The 23,923-nt window shown below is 37.1% G+C and overlaps 1 protein-coding gene across 3 annotated transcripts in view; it reads left to right on the top strand.

The window, feature by feature from the left end:
• Positions 1-23,923, top strand: part of LOC105346589 (intermembrane lipid transfer protein VPS13D) — a 62,724-nt gene that overhangs the window by 33,338 nt on the left and 5,463 nt on the right. For 2 of the 3 annotated variants that reach the window (XM_066070705.1, XM_066070706.1), the window contains 37 exons: positions 1,449-1,599; positions 1,855-2,014; positions 2,518-2,776; positions 3,126-3,306; positions 3,626-4,414; positions 4,950-5,189; positions 5,764-5,992; positions 6,260-6,484; positions 6,879-7,018; positions 7,428-7,526; positions 7,819-8,058; positions 8,352-8,484; positions 8,866-9,038; positions 9,349-9,548; positions 10,010-10,074; positions 10,395-10,491; positions 11,237-11,380; positions 11,693-11,813; positions 12,091-12,231; positions 12,811-12,985; positions 13,136-13,340; positions 13,633-13,834; positions 14,278-14,466; positions 14,935-15,101; positions 15,732-15,785; positions 16,119-16,199; positions 16,909-17,053; positions 17,527-17,699; positions 18,317-18,440; positions 18,917-18,989; positions 19,340-19,496; positions 19,898-19,979; positions 20,501-20,728; positions 21,412-21,648; positions 22,429-22,530; positions 23,150-23,299; positions 23,771-23,923. In XM_066070705.1, coding sequence (XP_065926777.1) covers positions 1,449-1,599; positions 1,855-2,014; positions 2,518-2,776; positions 3,126-3,306; positions 3,626-4,414; positions 4,950-5,189; positions 5,764-5,992; positions 6,260-6,484; positions 6,879-7,018; positions 7,428-7,526; positions 7,819-8,058; positions 8,352-8,484; positions 8,866-9,038; positions 9,349-9,548; positions 10,010-10,074; positions 10,395-10,491; positions 11,237-11,380; positions 11,693-11,813; positions 12,091-12,231; positions 12,811-12,985; positions 13,136-13,340; positions 13,633-13,834; positions 14,278-14,466; positions 14,935-15,101; positions 15,732-15,785; positions 16,119-16,199; positions 16,909-17,053; positions 17,527-17,699; positions 18,317-18,440; positions 18,917-18,989; positions 19,340-19,496; positions 19,898-19,979; positions 20,501-20,728; positions 21,412-21,648; positions 22,429-22,530; positions 23,150-23,299; positions 23,771-23,923 — 6,484 coding nt within the window. The remainder of the gene's footprint in view (positions 1-1,448; positions 1,600-1,854; positions 2,015-2,517; positions 2,777-3,125; positions 3,307-3,625; positions 4,415-4,949; positions 5,190-5,763; positions 5,993-6,259; positions 6,485-6,878; positions 7,019-7,427; positions 7,527-7,818; positions 8,059-8,351; positions 8,485-8,865; positions 9,039-9,348; positions 9,549-10,009; positions 10,075-10,394; positions 10,492-11,236; positions 11,381-11,692; positions 11,814-12,090; positions 12,232-12,810; positions 12,986-13,135; positions 13,341-13,632; positions 13,835-14,277; positions 14,467-14,934; positions 15,102-15,731; positions 15,786-16,118; positions 16,200-16,908; positions 17,054-17,526; positions 17,700-18,316; positions 18,441-18,916; positions 18,990-19,339; positions 19,497-19,897; positions 19,980-20,500; positions 20,729-21,411; positions 21,649-22,428; positions 22,531-23,149; positions 23,300-23,770) is intronic. The other variant, XM_066070707.1, reaches the window with a different exon arrangement.

Below are 23,923 nucleotides of genomic sequence, written 5' to 3'. Positions count from 1 at the left end.
TCCTTAAATAATGTAGATTCAAGAAATTGTAACTCCCGGAATATTGATGGGCACCAAGAGGGGTTCAAAATTTAAACATTTTAAAAAACATAAAGGAAAAGTTTAAAAATTTTCTTCTCAAGAACTACAATGTTTTAGTTTGTGGAATTTCTAAGCATGCATCCTTTGCTTATGTAGATTCCTAATTGGTAAAATCGTGACCCCCGGACCAATACTGGGGCCCCAAGATGGGGTCAAAGTTTATTATAGAAATATAAAGGTAACATGTTAAAAAATCTTCTTCTCGAGAACTACAATGCTTCAATTTGTGAGATTACTATCATGCATACAACCTTGGATAATGAAGGTTCGACAGTTTTAAAATAGTGACCCCTGGACTAATACTAGGGACCCAAGATGGGTTTAAAGTTAAATGTAGAAGTACCGGTATATATGGAAAATGTTTAAAAATCTTCTTTTTGAAAACTACAATGCATCAATTTGTCAGATAACTACGTAAGCACCCTCAAATAGTGTAGATTCGAAATTATAAAAGCCGTGACCTCAATCTAATACTGGGGCCCCAAGAGGTGTTCAAAGTTTAGCATAGAAATATAGAGGGAAAATGTTGAAAAATCTTTTTCTAGGGAACTATAATGCTTCAGTTTGTGAGATAACTATGCAAGCATCCTTAAATAATGTAGATTCCAAATAATTAAAACTTTAGCACTGGACTAATACTGTGGCCCCAAGAGGGGTTCAAAGTTTAACATAGAAAGATATATTGAAAATGTATTTTAAAAGTTTTTCTCGAGAACTATAATGCTACAGTTTGTGAGATTACTATGCAAGGATCCTCAAATTGTGTAAACTCTAATGTAGTGGAACCAAGAGTTATCTTTCTTGATGTTCTGTACAGTCTGAGAGTTATTCCTCTTGAAGTGGAACTCTTCTACGTTCAGTTTTTCAGGTTGTGTACGTGCGGTCCCACAGCAGTGCTACACATTTTCATTCCTATGTTACTATTTATGTTGTTCAAGCCAACCATAAACCTCGGACCATACCTGGGTCCCCAGAAAGGGGTTTAATGTTTAAAATAGAAAAAGCATATGCTACGAATGCAATGTTACAAGGAACTGCTGTTCAGGTGAGCGATGTGGCCCATGGGCCTCTTGTTTGATATGAAATAGATTATAATGTGCAATAAATTTTAAGTTTGGGTATAATTTTTCATGAAATCAAATCAAACTCTATTATACAAAAATGTATCTACTACATGACTGTATTATATAATTATTATTAATAATAAGAATACCGCATTGGTTGGCATCAATTGAATATTTTTTTTTAGTGTTAAAAACTTTTTAAGTAATAAATTTAAAAAAACAAACAGATGGAGGCCAAAAATTATTTCAAAATCTTTGATGTTACGTAATTAAACTTATGTAACAGTTATATTTTATTTCTAGAAGAGGTTCCTGTCCCCAGACCCCTCCCCCATCCCTGAGAACCTCACGGCGACCGTCTGTTGACAGAGCTAATGAAAGGGATGACGTGGTCCACATCAAAGTACAGCTGATTGACAAAAACTCATCCCAGTATACAGAGAAATATGACAGGGTATGTATCAAAACACAGAGAAATATGACAGGGTATGTGTCAAAACACAGATAAGTATGACTGGGTATGTGTCAAAACACAGAGAAATATGACAGGGCATGTGTCAAAACACAGAGAAATATGACAGGGCATGTGTCAAAACACAGAGAAATATGACAGGGTATGTGTCAAAACACAGAGAAATATGACAGAGGGGTATGTGTCTCATGATACATCAGTCCAAATGTGTTAACTTTATCTCTGATTTTCTTGCAGACTAACCGCTTCATTGATGTTGACTTTAACTGTCTGGACGCGAACGTCAATCTACAGACGTGGGTGGTGCTGCTGGATTTCCTGGGGATGGGGGCCAAAATCCCGGACGTCAGTCAGCTGGAGGCCAGCATGGAGAGTGACGTCAGCCTCCCGCTTACCAGTAAGTGTCAATGTTATAGAATTAAGTCAGCCTCCCGCTTACCAGTAAGTGTCGATGTTATAGAATTAAGTCAGCCTCCCGCTTACCAGTAAGTGTCAATGTTATAGAATTAAGTCAGCCTCCCGCTTACCAGTAAGTGTCGATGTTATAGAATTAAGTCAGCCTCCCGCTTACCAGTAAGTGTCGATGTTATAGAATTAAGTCAGCCTCCCGCTTACCAGTAAGTGTCAATGTTATAGAATTAAGTCAGCCGGTGAATGTTATAGAAATGGGGAAGAATGGTGAATGTAACAGAAACAGAATAAAATTAATGATTACATATTCTGAAATAAAAATCTTTACCTCTATTGTTCACATGACAGTTATGGAGAAAAAACCTCATATTCAATACATGTTAAATGGGTACATAATAACATAATGTATTTATGTGTCCAACAAAGGTTTTTAAACAAAACATGTACAAGCAGTTAACTGGACAGTCATAGTGTGATATTTGAATTTAGTTTCAGATGAACCGGCGGTCAATTCTGTAGTTAACCTCAAGGTGAAAAGCTTCACTCTAATTCTGAACAAACCTGATTACGAGTTATCTCGAGCCAATGTGAAGCTACTGTCAGCTCACGTGAACCTGCGAGATGAGAACATGGCAATCTCAGGACAGCTGGGTAATCTCTCGCTGATCGACAAATCGCCCCACGGCAGTCTGTATAGAGAGAGGTTCATCACCGTCGGGGACCAGGCCTTGGTGTTCGACATTTTCAAGTAATCATCCTCCCTGGACCCCTCTTATTTCCTATTAATAGTTCCTCATACATAGAATCATCATTTTTCATGATGACATAATTATAGGACTGTTTAACATTCAAAATTAAAAATTATTGTTCTCAGTATTTTTTGAAACATTTTGGAAGTGAACTACTAAGTACTCATTAGAAATAACTTAAAGATTAAATGAAGTTAATCTTGATTCAAAATCTAGTATAGTAGTGGTAGCTGTTGCAAAAAATAATAAAACATTTTTTTTTAAATCATAAGACGTGTATCTTTCCAGTCCTTGATTCATAATGCATTCTATCATTTGAGTGTCTGAAATGAATTCTTTTTTCTGCAGATATGGTCCTCCCGACCCTAACCTGGTGAGGGACTGTGACATCAGCGTGAAGCTACAGATGGCCTCCGTACGCTACATCCACACAAACCGGTTCCAGATGGAGTTTGTGGCGTTCCTCCAACACTTCCTACAGCTCCAGGATGTACTGGGCAGATACCGTGCAGCCTCCGCAGGCAAACGGGTAAAACTAGGATAATACTAGATATTTGGGATTTCAGTTGGGAAAAGGGTAAAAGTAATGCAATCCCATGTAAAACACTAGATCAACAGGGAAGAGATTTGAACAAAGATCAAATCACTCAGATATTACTTGAGATATATAAATGACTAATAGTATATTAACGGTGTATGCACTAAATACATTCATTTGAATTCATTCACAATTCATTATGATTGAGTTTGGATATTTTGTATTGTGCTCATCAGATATTTATGATATTTTAATTTGAAATTCAAAATCAATAGTTGTAGTACTAGTATAGTCTTTTTCTCTGCCACAGGTGACAGACAAGGCCACAAGAGGAGCCAGGATCAAACTGGACATCAATGCAGACTCCCCAATCATACTGCTACCCCACAGTTCCAAATCCACTGACATTTTAGTGGCAGACCTAGGGAAGCTGACCGTCAACAACTGCTTCATCTACGACGGAGAACCCGGGACTTTGACATTCGAGCAAGATGACAATGGTATGAAGCGAACCAGGTCCCAAGAATCCCTGTCATCCATGGCCAAGTCAGAATCCAGTGAGTTTTCCATGGGCAGTTCCTCTGCTGCCACTGGGATGACTCAGAGCCTGTTTGACAGCTATAACCCGCCAATGGCATCCATGGGGAATCCTATGCTGCAGAGTATCTATGGTAGTCTAGAGCAGGATCAAAGGTCTCCCACTAGCGTTGTAAGGGAAAACTTTGAAATCTACGACCCGACGGAAACAGGAAGTAGACCCAAATCGCCGAGGTCACCAGAGGGAAGCAGCGTAGATCCAGAGTTTTTCCCCGATTCCAGTTCCTTGTTTTACAGTTCATCAAGCATGACGTCCCAGCATCGTTTACGCATGAACGACAGCATGAGGGAGGGGAAGGTAAGGAAGACCCCCTCCACTAGTTCTCTGAACCGGTCTAGGATGATAACTTCCAGGACTGAGGCTGACCATGTGTGTCTGCTGGACATCATGAATATTCATCTGAAGGACATGAACTTGTACTCAGCCGAGCGCGTCAACAAGCAAAGCTATGATGGAAGTGGGCAGGACCTGGAGTTCAAATCTTTCATGGTGCAAAAACAGGCAAGTCAGGAGAGAATAAGTAGGAATTCACTCATGTAAATTATTTACAGACATCAAATAAATTTTGTGCTGCTGTTCTTCTGATACACAGTTAAATAAAATTTATGTATTACTGTGATTTGTTTTTTAACTAAAATTGCAGAAAAAGCAAAGTTTTTTTTTGGTCAAAATTCAGTTTTTGGATAAGTCTGCACCACAATTTCAAGAGCTCTTTTATTTGTACATAATTTCCAGAACAATGCTCATAATACAGGTAATTCACGCTTATAACGAAGTCCCAGGGCAATTTTACTTTGTTATAGGCACAATTTGTTATATCCTTCAAGTTTACAACATGTTATAAAATCCCAGGGAACATGGGGAATGAAAATCACTTTGCTGTGAGCGTCAATTCATTATAAGTGTGTTCAATATAACCGTGTTTTACTGTAACTACTTGTTTAGTAGTGGACTAACTAGCTTCTTATTCTCGTTGGGAATAAAATAAAAAAAATTAATATTGATATTTCTCAATTAATGGTTGACTTTATCACAGGGTGGCAGCCCCCTGAAAGAAAAGATCCAGCTGACACTGGTCGTGGAGCGGAACTTGGAGGGAGACATCAGTCACTCGGCCCCGGACTTCCGCGTCAGTGGCACCCTCTCCTCGGTCCACTGCTCCCTTGACCCCGCCCAGTACCGCCTGGTCAGGGGGATCCTGGACCACAACCTGGGTGAGAAACTCCCACAGTTCCAGCAGCAACTGATGGCCCATCTGATGGACCCAGTCATTGATGTATGTATTTACTGAGTACTATGTAACAGCAAAACCACTTTAAATTAATTCAGGTTTACAATTGAAGAATGATGTCAAAATTTAATTTAATTTTTCAAATTTAGAACTGTATATAATAATATTATAAACTTATCGGATAAAATGAACTGCAGTTATATTCAACCAAAATTGCTTGGTCCTGATGCTGAATTTTAGTTTACTTGTAAAAATTGTGGCTCTGTCTCTGAATTTAAGATAATGTCTATGTAAATCAGTTTACTAATGATTGTGATTTCTGACAGATGAAAACTAAAATGCAATAAAGTCCTCTCCCCGTTTTCTTTTTTTTCGGGGGTTGGGGGTTGAAGCCCTCTCCAGAAAATGTCAGATAAAAAAAAATCGGAGAGGGCTACATTATGGCAGCTTGTGAAAACTTCTCCACTGAATTTATACCACTCTAAACTTACTCATTATTTAATAACAGGAACTTTTAGTATGTAAAACACATAATTATGTAAATGTTTAAAATAATTTTGTCTTCAAATGCTATTCATATAAACTCTGAAAGATCCTAAGATTACTTCCATTTTTACAGACGGTGCTAAGTGGAAAAGTATGGCAGGGCATTGCTATGGCAATTGATCTCAACAATGTGACTGTGGAGCTGTTGTTGGCTCATGCCGACGGCCAGGAGTGTCCTGAGCAGTCATTGGCTAAGCTGGATTTCATCTGCTCCACCCTTAAATTTGACAGCTATTCTGACCAATCAAAAGACATAGATCTGGTGTCAAATGAAATTGTCATCAGTGACACAAGATTTAGAGGTTAGCATCACAATACTCTAAGTTAAACTTACAATTTAGCTAAAAGATTAGTATTATATTAAATCTTGAAGGCAAAGAATTATTATTTATCTTTAATTTCTCATATGACATATTCAGTCTGCATTTACTGGAAGCTCTTATAAAAAAAAATTTGCAATTAAACTATGCCACTTGTAAAAATTAAATGCATGCTGGAACTTTAAAACTGAAGACTTGAACAGTTAAGTTATATAATATAGCTACAATTGCCTTCTTTTTCAAACACAGATGCCCCAGTGAACGTCCGTCCCAATGTGTTTGAGAAGATCCTACAGCCCGGCCCCCGGGGTAAGAAGTCCAAGACGTTCCAGCTGGAGCTCCACTACCGAGCGACCCAGGAGTCCAACAAGTTCTCCGTCATCCTCAACAACATGAAGGTCATGTGTATCTTTGACTGGATTCTGTCCATCCGGGACTTCCTCATGGAGAGTCCCGATGATCCGTTCAAACAAGGTCTGACTTCATTATACTTTCTTGCTATTTTCAGTAATTTGAAACAGTTTGTGGGGTAGATCCAACTATAGAAAAGGTTTGAGAGCTTTAATTTATAGGAATAAAAAGTCATTTTGGTGGATTCATTAAGAAATGATTATAGTTTGAAAAATAACTGTTACTGTAGTGGGTTTTTTTTTCGCAAGAGGAATCCAAGTTTATCAAGGTGCAAACTGATCATGAGTTGAGGGTGATGTAAAGTTGTTTTAATATGTGTAAAGATGAAATGGTGAAAGACTATTCTAAGACTTGGTTGAATTTTGGGGGGGAAAGGAAGGAAAAAGAGTGGGTGTCCTGGTTTTTCATTGGGCTGGAATAATTTTCATTAAAAGTAAAAATATTTGATATCATATAGAAAAAGAAGTGGCATCCCATGATGTGGAGATGGCTTCCCCCGAGGTCAGCAGACAGTCATCGCGGGATTCCACCAAAACCACCAGTCCACTGACGGTGTCCAGTGGAATCATGACCAAGCGTGGGCCAATCGTGGAGGAGGTAACCACCTCTGTAACAGTGTTTACTGTATAGACTGATTCTCAAATAAACTGGCTGGTCAATATTTGTCAAAAAGTATCTTTATAAATTATTGTTGGATACACTTCAATTCAAGTGATGTTTAGATGAAATCATTATGTATAGTTTTATCTGCCATTGTTATGTTCATAATCATGGTTATTTTCATCAAAGGATCATGAATTATGTAATGGACTGAGTTTAGGTATATATTCAAGATATTTTGATGTTCTGTCAGATTTTAAATAAAATGAATGTAATATTCAATTTGATACTAAAATCAGACAAGATAGGGTATGCAGGAGAATACTGAAACTAAGGATCCACAAGTTTTTAATCATTCACATTTTGTATGATATACATGCCCCTGATTGTGTGATTATTTTACCAGGTGGAGGTGCCGTTTGAGATGAAGCTGAACGTGTCAGATACACAGTTTATTGTGGTGGAGGATAGCACCACCTGGGATACCAATGCTGTCATCCTCAAAGTACGCCCCTCACTCACATATATAAGACATGATTTATGATGACCAACTTGAAGATATTATCTGGTGGTTGAAAAATTTGATAGTTATCACGGACAGAAATTTAACCAGCATGCAGTTTTATGACAACTGACACTGACAGAGATGTTAACTTAAACTGTGAAAAAAATATTGTTGAAAATTAATTTTGATCCTTAATTGCTTTGCTTAATCTCTTATTTTCTTGTTTTCAAAATAAAAATTAAAAAATTCACTTAATACTAAAATTAGAATTTCTTTGGTTTTCCACGTACAGAGCACAGCCATACTGAATTTCCGTCCCAAGGCCCAGGACAAGATCCTGTCGTGCACTCTCCAGTCTTTGGAGGTATTTTCCTGCTCTCTGACAGCCGAGGAGGAGACAGCTCAGTCCATCATTGATCCACTGACCATCCATGTGGACCTGAACGCCAATCCACTCCCCAAACACAAGCTGTCCAGCTCCGGGGGGCTGCTGGAGGCCTCACAGGTCCACCAGAAGAACCTGGTGCTAGAGGTAAGGTGAAGTCATTATAGTTTGTGGGCGGGGTGCCAGTTTTTGTAAATTTTATGTGTTATGCAAGTAATGTACTGGTAAATGGCAGACTCTGGTACATTGTACTGCATTACAGTCAACAACAAGTCAACAAACGTTTTGGTCACTTTTCCCTTTTTCGAGAATTGGTTTCGAACTTTTGGTTTATAAAAATATTGCACTAGTGTCTACATACTTTTCATAAGTTTTACAACAACTATGAATGATTTATATTTATTTAACATAATATTATTGTTCTCTCCTTTGTGCTTCAGGTTACATTCAATGTTATGAACATTCGTCTGTCGTACATTGACATGAAGATGTTTTTGGCCATCTTGAATTCCATCCCACAGCAAGCTCTGAAGGCACAGCAGCATGAAAAACCAACTGATAAAACCTACCAAGGTAGTGCATGGCTATTAGATATATAGAATCACTGTAAGAAACTCTCTGTTCATTGTCCAGAGATATCATCTCTTTGAACAGAAAGTAATTTTTAATAAACTACAAGACCCTTCACCCCTCCATAAAATCATTTTTTATTCAAAATTTCATTGATTTATGCCAGCTCATTGCATCTGCAGTTTTAATGCCAGTATATTTGCCAAACTAGATAAGTAAACCTTGTAGAGTTACATTATTCAAATTTTTGTAAATAAATGTATTCATTCGCAATTTTTCAGACATCAGATTCTTTTACCATTGATTACATACATTATATTAATATGTGTTTGTAATAAGTAATGAAACCTAATGTAAGTAATACATTTTGCCTTTACTCTGCAGCTAACAAGCTGTCCAGTCTGTATGATATGGGATTCAGTACGGAGGACTGTAAGAAAGCCCTGGACCTCAACAAGATGAATCTGACAGAGGCGGCCTTGTGGCTGACAGAGAATGTCACCCCAGAGGAGAGGAGCAAACCAGAGGAGGGGGGACTTAATATCACAGGGATAGATGTAAGTGTGAGGGGTCCAAGGAGGGGGGACTCAATATTACAGAGATAGATGTGTGAGGGGTCTAAGGAGGGGGACCCAGTATAATAGGTCTGGAATAGATGTAAGATGGTATTACAAGGATAGATACAACTAAGAGGGGCCCAGGGAGGAGAAAACGGAATTGAACATCATATTTTACATTTTTCAAAGTTAATACTATGATCTTGGAGGTGCACTCATTTTAAAATCTATTAATATTAATTAATATCAGGTCTGGAAAAAATCACCTGCTTGAAGTGTAATATTTCATTCCTATTTCATTTTTCTTCAGGTAAAGTCTTCCACAGTGTGCGTGTGTCTAATTGACGACTGTGGCGACTCTGATGTACCGCTTGCGGAGATCGCGTTCAGCTCCATCCAGTTCTCTCAGCAGCTCTCGCCTCGCCAGGAGGGACTCGCTTCCTTCCTTCTGACCGGCGACTATTACAACAGGAAACTCTCCGGCTGGGAACCTTTCCTCGAGCAGTGGAAGTAAGACACTGTTTGGATTCTTTTTCAGGGCTCCACATAAAAATGCAGGAGGTTTGCAAGAATTTTAAAAAATCAAATTAATGTAAATGACTCTACTGTACTATAATAGTAGATTTTTCTTACAATTTTTGGGGCATTTTGAATCACAGAATAGTGAAAAGTAAGACCTAGAAATCACTGTTAATAAAAAAATACATGTATTATTTACAGTACCAGATATTTACCAGTAAAAATGTAAATGCAGTTAACATCCGCCATGTAAAAGCAGTTGCATTTTATTTAGATGTACAGTATATTCTTTTACAAAGATGTACAACATAGTACATTGTAGTTAGATATAGATTTCATTAGTTAGACAATATTATTTTCTAGTTTATTTCGGAAATATAGAATGATATTTTATGACTTGCGTGTACTTGTACGTCTAGAAAAGTTGTAAAGAAATGAGTCCACAATTACAGGTGTCGCTGTGAGTGGAAGAAGTACTACCAGAACACGGAGAAGAAGACAGCCGTACAGATCAGTGGTAATGATGGTTATCTATTATTAAAAGTATACATGTACTTCAAGTTGTTAAAATCTTTATATCTTGTATTCATATTAAGTTTTGGAAGCTCAGAGACTCTGTTCAAGTCCCAGTCAAGTTTCAGTTTTTAACTAGACTAAGTACCGTAACACTGTTTTTCATAGTCATGTCGTTACTTAATATGTTCAACTTAGAAGATAGAAGAAAATAGGGAAATAGGGATTAGGCATTTTTTAAGAACATCGCTATTATAATAATAAAAACACTTTCAAATTATTGGTCAACTTCTGAGTGCTGTCCTTGATATTTTGTCTCCCCAGCCCAGGATGTCCTGAATCTGAACCTGACCAGCACCCTGCTGGAGCTTTACAACCAGACCAAGATGACCTGGTCCGAGGACTACTACAGGCAGGGCGTGTAAGTCAACCGTCGTAGGCCAAAAATAACACAAACAAACTTCGTTATCTCCAAACTAAATTGGACTGTTTAAAAACTTTGAGATTTCCCAAGTATTTGAGATATTGAGGGTAAATACCTAAAAATGAGTGGTTGGGTCTTCGACATATTCATTGTATTTGAGAGAAGAGCGTTCGAGATATCGAAGTTCAACTGTTTCAGTAAATGTGTTAGTTCTCTGGCAAGTAAAGGAGAATAACTCAGTTAAGATATTAAAAATTTGTGGTATTCCCCCTTGCAAATTTTGCTGTGAATTTAAAAAAAAGATTAATATCTGCCTGCCTCAAAAATGTTTCAAATGCATTTATTTTATTTTTGGCCTCACAGTGTTATTTCTGTAGGTCATTGAAAGAACCAAATCATTTACCTGACTGTGTACATGCATATATTTAATGTTAAAAAAAATAAGTTATTTTAGGGGGGGGGGGGGAATAAGACCACTCAATAAGGGTGCATTCAGCTTTGTGGTTTTCTTCTGAGACTGACTTTAACAAGTAACCAAATGTCAAGTTTGCTACACACAAAAAAAATCAAAGATAAATGGTGATGAACAGATTCAAGGTCATCTGTGTTATCTATTAATAAGTCATAACATCTAAATATTCTATTAGTAAATATTCCTCATCTGTCCTTTTTTTTTGTTGGAGAAAAATTAATGCAAGATAGGTTTGGATTCTGAAAAGAAAACTAAAATTTATTTTCTTAGCCCAGCAAATTCTCAGAATCTGGCCCACCCATTAAGTCGCTCCGTTGTGAGTTGTCAGAGACGACGTGTGCCGTTTGTTCCCTTTGTGCTGTCCAATGAAACGGGCTGTACTTTGTGGTTCACCACGGTAACCACCACACCAAGGTAAGTCAAAGCAACCAATCAGATGGCTGGTTACAAGAAGTTTTAATAATTTCGTAGTTGATATGTACATTTAGTGAGATTTCCTTTATAATAGTACTTGGTTAAGACATGCCCAGTATGAATTTACAGTTATCTAGCATAATTTATATCAAACACATATTTTTCTGAATTTTAATGAAGATGAAGAAGAAAAACTAGATGCAATTTGATTAAGATTTGCATTTCTCTCAAGTAGCAAACTTTAATGAGGACATTTCTATAGTAATATAGTATACAAAATGTTACTTTTTCACTCAGAATTTTTCTTTACAGATCTGGGAGAAGGAAGACTCAGAAGGATGATCATTACATCCAGGCAGCAGAGTGGAAGAAGGTGGAGTCGGGCGAGAAGATGCCGTTCTTCTTCCACAACAAGGAAAAAAACCGGCATGAGGTAAAGAATTTCTAAATTGAATGTAAAAAACAACACAATGTAAAACTATTCCTTTTGTAAAAACTGCACAACGTAAAATGATTTCTTTTGTTAAAAAAAGACATGAATATGACTGTCACAAAAAGATATAAATTTGAGAAATGACATGTCGTAAAACAATTTCAGATTTTTGCAGGAAAAAAACTTTCAGTCTTGTGTTACATAATTATACCGGTAGTTATAGTAACTGTGTATTGCAGTAACTTAGTCATTACAATCATATTTTACATGCTTGCAGAAAACCCATGAACTGAGCACTAATCAGTTGGTGGTGAAGGTGGATGGGTGGATGAAGCTGAGCAATGTGACGGTGGATCGTGTTGGAGTGTACTTCAGGCATGCCCAACCGGACATCACACAGGCTAAAGGTCTCATGGGGGTAAGTATTGAACCAGACATCACACTTAACTGAACGTCACACAGGCCAAAGGTCTCATTAGGGTAAGTACGGAACCAGACATCATACTGAACCAGAAGTCGCACAGACAATAGATCTCATGGGGGCTAGTACTAAACCAGACATCACACTGAACTGGACGTTACACAGACCAAAGGTCTTATGGGGGTAAGTATTGAACCAGACATCACACTGAACCGAACGTCACACAGGCTAAAGGTTTTGTGGGGATAAGTATTGAAGCATCACACTGAACCAAAAGTCACACAGGCCAAAGATCTCATGGGGGTAAGTACTGAACCAGACATCGCACTGAACTGGACGTCACACAGACCAAAGGTCTCATAGGGGTAAGTACTGAACCAAACATAGTACAGTCTGAAGGTTTAATGGGAAAATGTACTGATTTGGTCCATATAAGATGTAGTAACTTAACTATGAAATCAATCAAATATCATGTGGTTTTGAAATGAAACTTCAAACCTTGTTCATCTTAACCATGCATCTTACAGGCTAACATTTTTGCTTCAAATTCTGGTATCAATTCCTTTGATTTTCCAGCTGACCTACAGCTCTAAACATGACCCTTCCCTGCAGAAGCCAGCCCGGGTGGTGTTTGACGTGAAGCAGGAGGGCAAGGCTCGCAAGCTTATCACGGTCCGGTCTGCCCTCATTGTCCGCAATGAGCTCGACTCGGGCATCGATCTCAAGATGGCCACCGACTTGGGCTTGGAGGGTAAAAGAATTTTCAATTGATAATAAGTACTGCAGGAATTAACAATTTTCTTCCAAATTTATATTTCAAAAGTATTCTTTCCCTATGATGATTTGCTTTTGATGCAATCATGGTAGCCATAGTGATAAACTTATTATGATTTTTTTTAAGGAAAATTCAACATTATGGAAATTCCAGCCAATGAAAGCCTGCCTCTCCCACTTCCATATGTGTCTTCCATGCTTTATATCAGGCCCTCTGATTGGCCTGTTAAGTACTGTAATGAAACAATACACTGGCAGAATGTAGGGTTGGCTGGAGAAGTAAGAGAGAAAATAATGAAGTGTGATTCACCAGATGGGTCTGGAAGTTACAGGTAGGCAAGCAGAAAGCATTGAGGTTTCTTTTCCCACAGATTCTCTTGTTCATTAATTCACCAATGAAAATTGACTTTTTTTTTCTCCTATTTAATTCCATGATTCTGTGGTCTTGCATCAAATTCTGAGAAAAAAATGTGAGCACAAAAATTCTGTCAATTTTTCTTTAAGTCACATTTGTCAAAAAAATAAAATTAGTGTTGTGTTTAATTTAGAAATCAATCTTAGACTAGTATTTATAAATTTTAGCAAAAGCAGCTTAGTATATGTTGATGCATTTTCTCTTTAAAGGTTCTGTGTGTCGGTCAAGCGGGAGAACTATCCAGAACAGCTTTTGACCGAGGACTCGAGTCTGATCCTGCCGGGTCACACGCTGTCGATACGACCCCCGGTGATTATCCGTAACCTTTTGCCCGTAGAGCTGAGGTACTACATCAAGGATACTGCCATCAGTGGGACCGTGAAGGCCAAGGACAAGGCTTACCTACACGCTGTCAGTATATCCTGTCTGTTCATGCTTATTTTCCTTGTATTAAAATGTTGAGTTATTTTTTTTGAGTTTATCATTATGAGGATGTTAGGGGTTTAATTGTATTTGAAGCCTCTGATCAGGATTTACATGTAGCAGTGGTGACTAGTTTCAGCAAATTAGTATGAAATTTTTTTTAGTCTTAAAGATGACTTATTGATGCTTTCTCCTAGACTAAGTCTAATAAGTGTTCAAAAAATTCAACTTGATTTTGCATTTTCTTGAAGCTTATTTCTCTATATAAGCCTATGTAAGAGTGCTGAATTTTATTTTCTCAAATATTATCCCTTTTACCGGGTAATACAAACATTGAGTGTGTTTTGTGCAAGAATTTCCAGTATCCATTGGGCAATACCATGACAACGACATAGGGTCCCTCTGACTTTCTTTGTTTCTGTGTGTTACAGGCCGACCCCCAGCAGCCCCTGGAGCTGGGTCTGAACCTGGAGAACTTCCCCACCTGTAAGGAGCTGGTGGTTCCCCCGGTCACCACCGGGCCACAGTACCACAAGGTCAAGATCCGGCTGTACGACACCAAGGGCAGGCTGCTGGAGCTACTCATCAAGATCATCTCCAGGAAGGGGGGATCCGTGTCGGTTAGTTTCAGATTCAAAACTGAAAGTAGATAATATTTAAACTTGGGTTTTTGTGTGGGACAGTCATTGTAATGCAGAACTTTTCTGAGACTTAAAGCAACTTTATTCACATGAAAGACAATTTTGCAACAGTAACTAGTATAAGTTCTTAGGAACCAGCCTTGATTTGTTAAACATAGACTATATATTTATTTCAGTGTAAAGCATTTTATTACAATAACTACAACTAGTCATTTGTTAGAGAAAATTGTTTGCAGTAGACCAAATTAGTTTAAGTTTGATGTTAAGATTTCTTCTTCTTGAAGGTACATGTACATTGTGTGCTATCTTTTTGAAGATCCACTGTCACAGTACATGACTGTACATGATTGTATATAAAAAATTATTTGGGGTGGAGGGAAGTGTGTGAGGTTAATTTCTTAAACATTCATCATCATGATGCATACATTCTTTGCCCTGTATGTCCAGATCCACGTGACAGCCCCATACTGGCTGGTGAACACGTCAGGGCTCCCCCTGGTGTTCAGACAGGACTACTGTCAGCAGGATGCCGCCGGTCAGTTCGAGGAGCACGAACTTGCACGATCTGTCACCCCACTACTCTTCTCTTATGCTGAGAAAGACCTCCCTGACCTGTGAGTATGATATTAAAATAGTCAATATCTTAAATATCTGTCAGATATCACTTTGTTCATAGAGTCAGACCGTAAATATCTTCTGAATCGATATCTGTCAGAAATCTAGCTGTTTTGATCGGTATGTTGGGAAAAAAAATCCTTAATATATAACAGAAATCAGTTTTGATGGGAGTGTCAGATTGTAGATATCCTTGATATCGATCAGAAATCTGTTTTGAATTATAGGTTGTCAGATTCATCAATCTTGTCATTTTATTCATTGAATACTGTATCCTGGGTTACTTTTGCCCCGTGTTATTTTTGTCGTTCTACACTTGCAAACGGTTTTGCCCCGTCTTAAATTTGCCCAAACAAAGATGAGTTAAAGAGAGATAATCTGAGACATTGGAATTCGCCCAGTCTTAAATTCGCCCACTGGCAATGAGGGCGAAAGGTGCGAAAAAAAATGGGGCCGAATATTTCCCTGTATACAGTATTTATATTAGATTTGTCATTTTACAAAGATTTCAGCGTCCACAGGTTACACTTTTCTGACTATAAAAAATCTGTGACAGCAATGATATAGTGTTGGTAAAGAATAACGTCAAATGTCTTGAATGTTAATAAGTCTGTCTTTGATCTCTGCAGATGCACAATGAGGGTAGGAAAGTCTGTAAAAGGACCGGACGCTGTTCCTGTTTGGTAAGATTGTGTATTGTATTATCACATGGAGAAAACACGGAGAGCAAAACATTAGCTAACTTGATTAAACAATTGACGAACGGAAATTTCTGAATAAATTATTTACATAAACTTCAATTGTGTTAGAAATTTTTTGCATTTAAATTTTTAAAGCATTTAAAAAAAAAAAAAAAAAAAAAAAATAATATTTTAAATTAAATTGTTATTAGTATATCTAGCAAAAGCTTTTAAAGTTACAGTTGACTTAGTAATTGTAAGATTCCATTTTTTCCGTGATACAGTAACTGTTTACTTAGTAATCGTAAGACTGAGTCTATGCTTTCTGTTACACAGGTGTAAGCGGTTCTCATTGGAGAGTGGTACAGGCATGAGGCGGCTGAATGTGGTTCCTAAGACTGGGAACCGGCCCGACTGGTTAGTACAACTGCAAAGTCAGGCTAAGCTGTCATTGGCCATTTCTATTCCCCACGCGACGTAAGTTCTGGGGGTGGGTGGTTTCCTAGCGAGGGTGATTGTGGCTTTTTCCTCTGTCTGGGTGAAGGAGTGGATGCATTAAGTCTTCACTGGCTTTGTTTCCTGGGGTGGACCTAAATGGAATCCTAACAGGGGATGCTTCTTTGATTATACAATATAATTAGGCATGCATACAAAATGGTTCTGATCCTTTTTTTTAAATTTGTTTTCTTTCCCTTATGGTTGTTTCATGTTTTTTTTCAATTTTTTTTTATTTTTTAATTTTTTTTTTTTTTTGGGGGGGGGGGGGGTTATATTTTCCCCTTTAATTTGATTATTATGCTGATAGTAAATTTGGCTTGCTTTTTTCTTCGCCCCTTGCATAGATTCTTTGTAATTTATCAAAATGGAATTTTATTTCTGTGACTCTGTTAGATTGAAATGCATGAACATGTACAATTATTAGCTGGACATCTAAGCATCTTTAAGTTAGTTATAAAACAAATAATCTTTTGATGATGCAACATTAATATAAATCGTTTTATAAAATTGCTGTTCATTCAATTAAGTATCTAAGGATTCAAGACTAAGTCTAACTTATTGTATGGTTAATTTATTGTTAAACTTGTTGACCTTGTGATTAGTCAGATCATGTTGATTACAACCACAGGGTGTACAACATTGGTATTGGGGTCCATCAAGGAAAGGGCCTGTATGCAGACACCAACATTGTGACCTTTGCCCCCCTGTATGAGATAGACAACCAATCAAGTCACAGACTGGCCATCGCTCAGAGACATATAGCAATGTCCGAGGTAAAGGTTCAATTGTTCACCATTAATAACACACTGTTCTGATGAATCATGATTCATTTTATGCTTCGTACACCATGATCAATTTTTAATTATGCTTCATACACCATGACCAATTTTATGCTTCTTAAATCCTGAACCATTTTATGTTTCTTAAATCCTGATCCTTTTTATGCTTCGTAAACAATGATCAATGTTATGCTTCATAAACCATGATTCATTTTATGCTTCATAAACCATGATCCATTTTATGCTTTTGTTAAGAGTCAGATTCAGTATGCTGTAAGTTGTTTTCCTTCTATGATTGCTGTTAAATTGAATCAGGGTTCTCAGTCAATGACATTTAATATTTTACTGTGACACAAAGTTAATGTTAGAGATCAAGACATCGCTATAATACTGTTAGCTTTAATCTTGTGTAGCATTACATACATGTGATCTTATTTTTGATGAAATGCCAAAGGATATTTTTGCAGGATATCAAGTTCGACACTCATTTGATTGCACCTCCTCAATGTAAGCTTCCATTCCATTGGCCAAGACTTGACTATGATCAGTTGTTATGTGTGAATCTATTGGATGTTAAAAAGTGTTCCTGGTCAGGAGGATTCCGAATTGACAAAACTGATTCATTCCACATCAACATCAGGTATTCGAGATATCTAAGTATTGAATTGGTTTATTAAACAAATTGGTTAATGAATCCTTCTCCCAATGAAAAAGTTGTTTGCAGAAAACCATGCATTCAAATTGTATTAATTTTTCATATCATTTTACAGAATGAGATAAAATTCTGAAGGGTTTTGGAAAATCTTAATGTCATTGATGAGATTATTTCTTGTCTTTTTATGTCTTGGCCTTTCATGAAAAGGGTTAGTTGTGAAAATTGGCTGCTTCAAAGCAGTTAAGAATTGGGAAAATCATCATGATGAAATAAAGTGGTTGAATGTATTTGAATAAAAAGTTCATCCTATCTCTGACATCTATATATTTGTTCAGGCTCAATTTTAGGGAATTTCATGTGTACGGTACACCTGACCGAGGAGTTATGAAACAATTTAAGACTTTGTTCATCATGCAGAGTGAACAACCACAGCAATATTTCCTAATCAACCTTTAGAAAGTTGACTCTCCACAATTTAGGCTGATTTTATTGATTGAAATTGTCAGGATAAGAGTTTTTGGGGTCATAAAGTAATTTCAATACCTTTACATAGTATACCTAGACATACAGTCTCTGATATATATAGCGTTATCTGTTTGTAGGGACGACAAGAGTGAGAGCCATCTACTGAAGGTGGAGGTCGTGATGGAGGGACCGACCTACTTTATTGTGTTTGGAGATGCCGATGAGGTCCCCCCTCCCTTCTGCATCGACAATCTGGCCGAGGTGTGTACAGTTGTTGTCACTGAGATTTTATCAAGTGAACATTCAAATTTATCCAGCACTTGAATTGACACTTTGGCTATATAAAGTACTATATATGTAACAGGGGTCAAAAGTTGTCCATTGAAATGAAGATCTAAATAAATTTTTAATTTTCTTATTGATAAATTTTGTGAAGTCTGATCACTGACAGGACTTTTTATTTCAAGGAAGAAAAATAAACTGTTGTCTCATTATAATTACCGGTACCGGTATTATGATTTTTTTTTTTGAAGATCTGTTTTGAAATTCATGTTTATACATGTACTGCCAATGGTTGCAAATACCCACTAAGTTTCTCTTCAGATCTACAAAATGATAAAACAATCTAACATCAGAAACACTTTTAGGGGGCCATAATTGATTCATACTGTACCTTGTCATTTGTACAAGTCATCAAATCATGAGATATAAGTTCCATGTTTTTGTGTTTGTTCCAGGTTCCTGTCGAGTACTTCCAGAGTGAGACAAATGAACAGAAACTGAAAGCCTTCGTCCAGCCTCACACTCAGTGTAAATCTCGTTATTGAAATAATTGATTTTTAATTTATTGATAAATGATCATTCATTTGAAAATGTTGAAGATTCGTTTTATGAAAAAAAAGCCAAATTACAAATTTATTAAGCAATTTTTTGGTGCAATTGAAATGTTTGGAGATTTGTAAAAATTAATACACATCAAAATTTGATTTTTGGTTTTGATTTATATTATCAGTAAGGAAACTTTATAGCCCCCACTATTTAATTAATGCTCCCACATGATCCAGTCATTCTTGTTTTCAGTACAACTTGATACTTGTATTCAAGCAAACAGTTTCTTGTTTACGCATCATTGAACATGTAATCTTTTTGACTTGATACAGTGCCATACGCCTGGGATGAGCCAATGTTGGGTCCCTCCATTACCCTGAGAGTTAAAGGAGGTACCAGCGCCACCTACAGCATGGACAAACTGGAGGAGGGGAAGCAACTCTGTTACCCTAACTTTATCTACCTTAGAGCTTCAGCAACATTTGGAAGGTCAGTGCTTATTTTACTAGGGAGTGGGGGTTATTAGGTGTTTGGTGTAAAAAAAAAAGCCATCTGTCTAGTCTTGCATCATAGCCAGCTGATAAAATTTGTACTACTGCAGTTCGTTTTACTTTAATAAAATGTTGTATGTATGCGAGGGACAGATTTGAATCACATTTAAAATGGTTGTCTAATGACAAAAGATGTATGCTTGACTCCTGACCTTTTAGGTCATAACTATAAGGTCAGAAGAAAAACATAATTATAGACTAGTACTGCAAATTGAACATGTGTGTGCTTTGAAGCTAAAGCATGCAGGGCAGGATTACCCTTAGGCTAGTTAATTTACCCACTAGACTAAGTCTCATTGGGACGTCTACTGATTTGTGTTATTCCATGTTTCTGTGTAGGAGTCCCTCCTCAGAAGGCAGTGACCACCGGGAGCTGGTGATGGAGGTGGTACAGGACCAGTACATCAAGTTCTGTAAAAAGGTCGGCCACTGTTAACATGTTAAAGTTAAAAGTTAAATCCTTCTCCATGCCATGAAGGCACATAGGGCCAGTGCTTATCCCCGGTTTCTGTTAACATGATGCATATAAAAATTTCTTCAGTATTTAGTATATATAAAGTAATAATATGCATTTATTTATAACAAGCTTAGATAATGAAATATGTGGTTTCATGAAGTTTATTTATTTATAAGAAACATGATTAATTTTATTTGATAGGTTTTCATAAAGAAAATTTTAAAGGGATAATGAAACTTTGCTGTAAGCTAGAACTCATTATGTGCTCATTGTAACACTGTAATGCCGTTTGCAACATCCTTTTAGTGACTCAAAACAAATGAAGAACGCTATTAATATTTGTCAAAGTTAAACTGTTTGAATGAAATTCAAATATAGAAATTAAAAGTTATTTTGTTGATAATGGTAAAGATTGAAGGTGAAGAAAACTGCTTTTACATATTTTTGAGATCTGGAGAATTTGAACAATGTTTATTTGATTGTAGGAGATAGGTAATCGTAATCAGCTGTGGAGGATGACCAGTGGGGGGATGTTAGAACACGAGGGCTCCATCTCCCCCCGGGACCCCCACGTCCGGTCCTCCAACACCACGGGGAAGAGCATGGTGCTGGACATTGATGACATTGCCCCTCGCCCTGGGAGAATTGTCCCCCTTGCCCTCAGGAAAAGGGATGAGAGAAGGAAGGCCACACAGACGTGGAAGTTCTCAGAGGTTCTTATTCTGTTTGATATATTATATCTTGATTATATTTAGTTGCAATGAGAAGAAGCATAATTATTTATAGGTTTCTTTAGAAACTTAGTTTTCTTGATATAATCTCATAGCAGCTGCTACATTTTGATCTTCTTTTAGAAGAAAAGTAAGAATTCATCCTTGAAATCATAAAATTTTAGTTAAGTGTTAATTGACTGATTGACAGAAAAACAAATGATTAATATATATTCAGTGATTCTTTAAACTTAAGGTTTAATAAACGTATATCTACAATGTTTGTCTTAAAAGCAGAATATGTTCAAAAGCAGAATCATAATGATAAAAATTGAGATATTTAACCACAGTTGTTTAGCAGTTTTACCATGATTTCGTAATTAAATCTGCCTTTCATAGGGACTAGATACATATACTTTGTACATACAGTCATAAATTTTTACATCAATCATCACTGAAGATTTAGTGCACACTTTTGTGCTATTATTGAATCTTTTCACTTCCACAGGATGGCAGACTGTATATAGTCATGGATTTTTAAATCAATCATAATGATTACTGATGATTTTTAAATCAATCATTACTGATGATTTTTAAATCGATCATAATGATTACTGATGATTTTTAAATCAATCATTACTGAGGATTTTGTTCATGCTGTTGTGCTAATTACTTTCATTCTGTAGGATGGCAGACTGTGCTGTGCTGATGGTGCTATGTGCGTGCAGACCCTGGGTGGGGCGGAGTGCCTGAGGGACACAGCTGTAGCAGTGGTCGGTCCCGGTCCACCTGTAGGGCGCTCTGTCCCCGCCCACATGAGGATTGACAGAGAGAGGCTGCTCCCGGGGTCAGGCTGGCTGGCTGTTCGGACGGTGATGGATGGACCAATCAGAGTCCTGCAAATCACCGACGTCTCCCAAGGGGTGAGTCAGGGTCGGCCAAGTGTTTAAAAGGGACTCGGAAATCTCAAGAATCATATCTCGATATTGAATTGAATGTAAAGTTTTACAATGATGTAACCCATGGCATACCTGTCATAGGCGTCGGAACCGGGGGGGGCTAGGGGGGGGGCTTAGCCCCCCCACTTTTTTTGCAAAGTTATACCTAACCATTAGAAACATAGCATGATAGAGGGTTCAGCCCCCCCACTTTTTCTCGCAAGAAAGATTATTGTTCCTAAATTTACCTTGAAAGATTGAGAGGTTAGATTCAGAAGCATAGTAGCCCCCCCCCCCACGGATTAGGAATTTCATGATTTTGGAGAGAAAAAATTTGGGTAAGTAATTTTTTTTTTTGGAAGTATATGCATACTCCCCCCCCCCTCACGGATTAGGATTTCCATGATTTTGGGAATTACCTTTTTCTCAATATTTCTGAGGAGTAGTCTAGCCCCCCCACTTTCAATTTGCTTCCGACGCCTATGCCTGTAACTGAAACATGTGACTTAAGACTCTATTTGTTTAAAGTTCTTTTAGATCTGTGTAACTATCTTTATAATCATTGACTGAGGTGATGACTCTGTCTTTAGGTTGCTTAGAGCTGTTTTTCTCTGTTTGCAGTCATTAGCTGAGATGTATACTCTCACTTTTAATTATAGTATTTTATATTAGCTGTTCTTTGTCTGTTTGAAGTCAGTATCTGAGGTGTAGATTCTTTTATTTATTGTTAGTATTACATTACATGTAACTGTCCCTTGTTTACAGTCAGTGGCGGAGGCGACCAGGAACTACCAGGGCTGGGTGGTGTGTGAGGATCAGGGAGCGGGGACCGAGCCCAAACAGGTCGACAACAAGTCCTACCTAGAGGTGAACTGTTCACACACTCTGTTTTAATTAAAAGTGATTTATGCTAGTTATATTATTTCACTTTTAATTTTTTTTTTCATTTAAATGATATCATTTATCCTCTTTTTGTAGTTACCAAATGAATGAAAAATAATAATTTTATTAATTTTAAGAAGCAATTATTATGAAAGAGACATGAATCTCAAGATTTAATCTTGTTTACCCTCAAGTTTACATGTACTAGGTGTATAACATGTTCTGGTACAATGAAGCTTAACATAAATACATGTCATGTTCACTTACGAGGGCTGTCAAAAAGTCCTTGGACATTTGCAATTTTGTCAATTTGGGTTTTATATACGGTATATGTATTGCATCCCAAAATACATGTATTTGTCATAAAATTCCAAATTAAACTTGAGTGGTTTTGAATGTTTTTCTTAAAAGTAAACTAAAACTTTACTGACTGTATTAAAGGCTACATGTATATAGATACATGTATATAAACAGATCGACCTAAGAAAAATCACGGACTGCACGAAATATTCATGATGATTTCACACTCAAAGTCTCACAGGAGTTGATAAATACATGCTACATATACATCCATATTACATCAATATTTTTGTGTGTATTGTAGATCTGTATGAGCCTGAAGGGAGGTCTGGGTGTGTCCCTGGTGAACCACACCCCCGAGGAGTTGGTCTACATCTCCCTACAGAACATCTCCCTGGAGTACCTGTCCAACCCCAACTCCACCACCGCAGACATCTCGGTAGCCAGCGTACAGGTAAATATACTTTTTATGAATCATATTAATTTAATTTAAAATTAATGATTAATCCAATCATGATTGTGTAAACTTAAGTACCTGGTAATACACTCATGTACTTATCTCACATTCCGTTATGAATCATCTTTCTTATGAGTTGCATATCAATTTTTAAATCTTCATTCATCAAGTCATTAACAAGTAATTGTTCCTACTTGTAAATTACTCTCTACATTTATGTATTGACTTCTTGGAGTTTTGTAGTTAATTTATGAAGTAACTGTTGTCAATTTGAAAGTTTTTTTTGAGACTTTAAACTTTCTGATTTAATTCTTATTGTTACCGCTAGTAGTATTAAAAGAGAAAAAGCCTCAGTCTTGATAGTTTTAATAAACCCTTTTTAATACCACATTAATTTTGTAATTTTTTTTTAAAAATTTTTGAATGACTGTGAACTAATTTTGGTCTCCTTTTTGTGTATACTACTAGGTGGACAATCAGCTGTTTACAGCTACCAGACCAGTATTGTTATATGTCACTCCCACATCCTCCACCCAAAGGGACGGACCAGATAATAGGTCCGCCCTGCATGTAGTGGCTCAGAAAATCCCCAACTCCAAGTGGAACGCAGAAATCTACAAA

This window comes from Magallana gigas, chromosome 9, assembly GCF_963853765.1.
Source record: "Magallana gigas chromosome 9, xbMagGiga1.1, whole genome shotgun sequence".
In the NCBI taxonomy this organism is placed as follows: Eukaryota; Metazoa; Mollusca; class Bivalvia; order Ostreida; family Ostreidae; genus Magallana; species Magallana gigas.
Note: the sequence above shows the minus strand (reverse complement) of the source record. Positions and strands in the feature narration are given on the sequence as shown.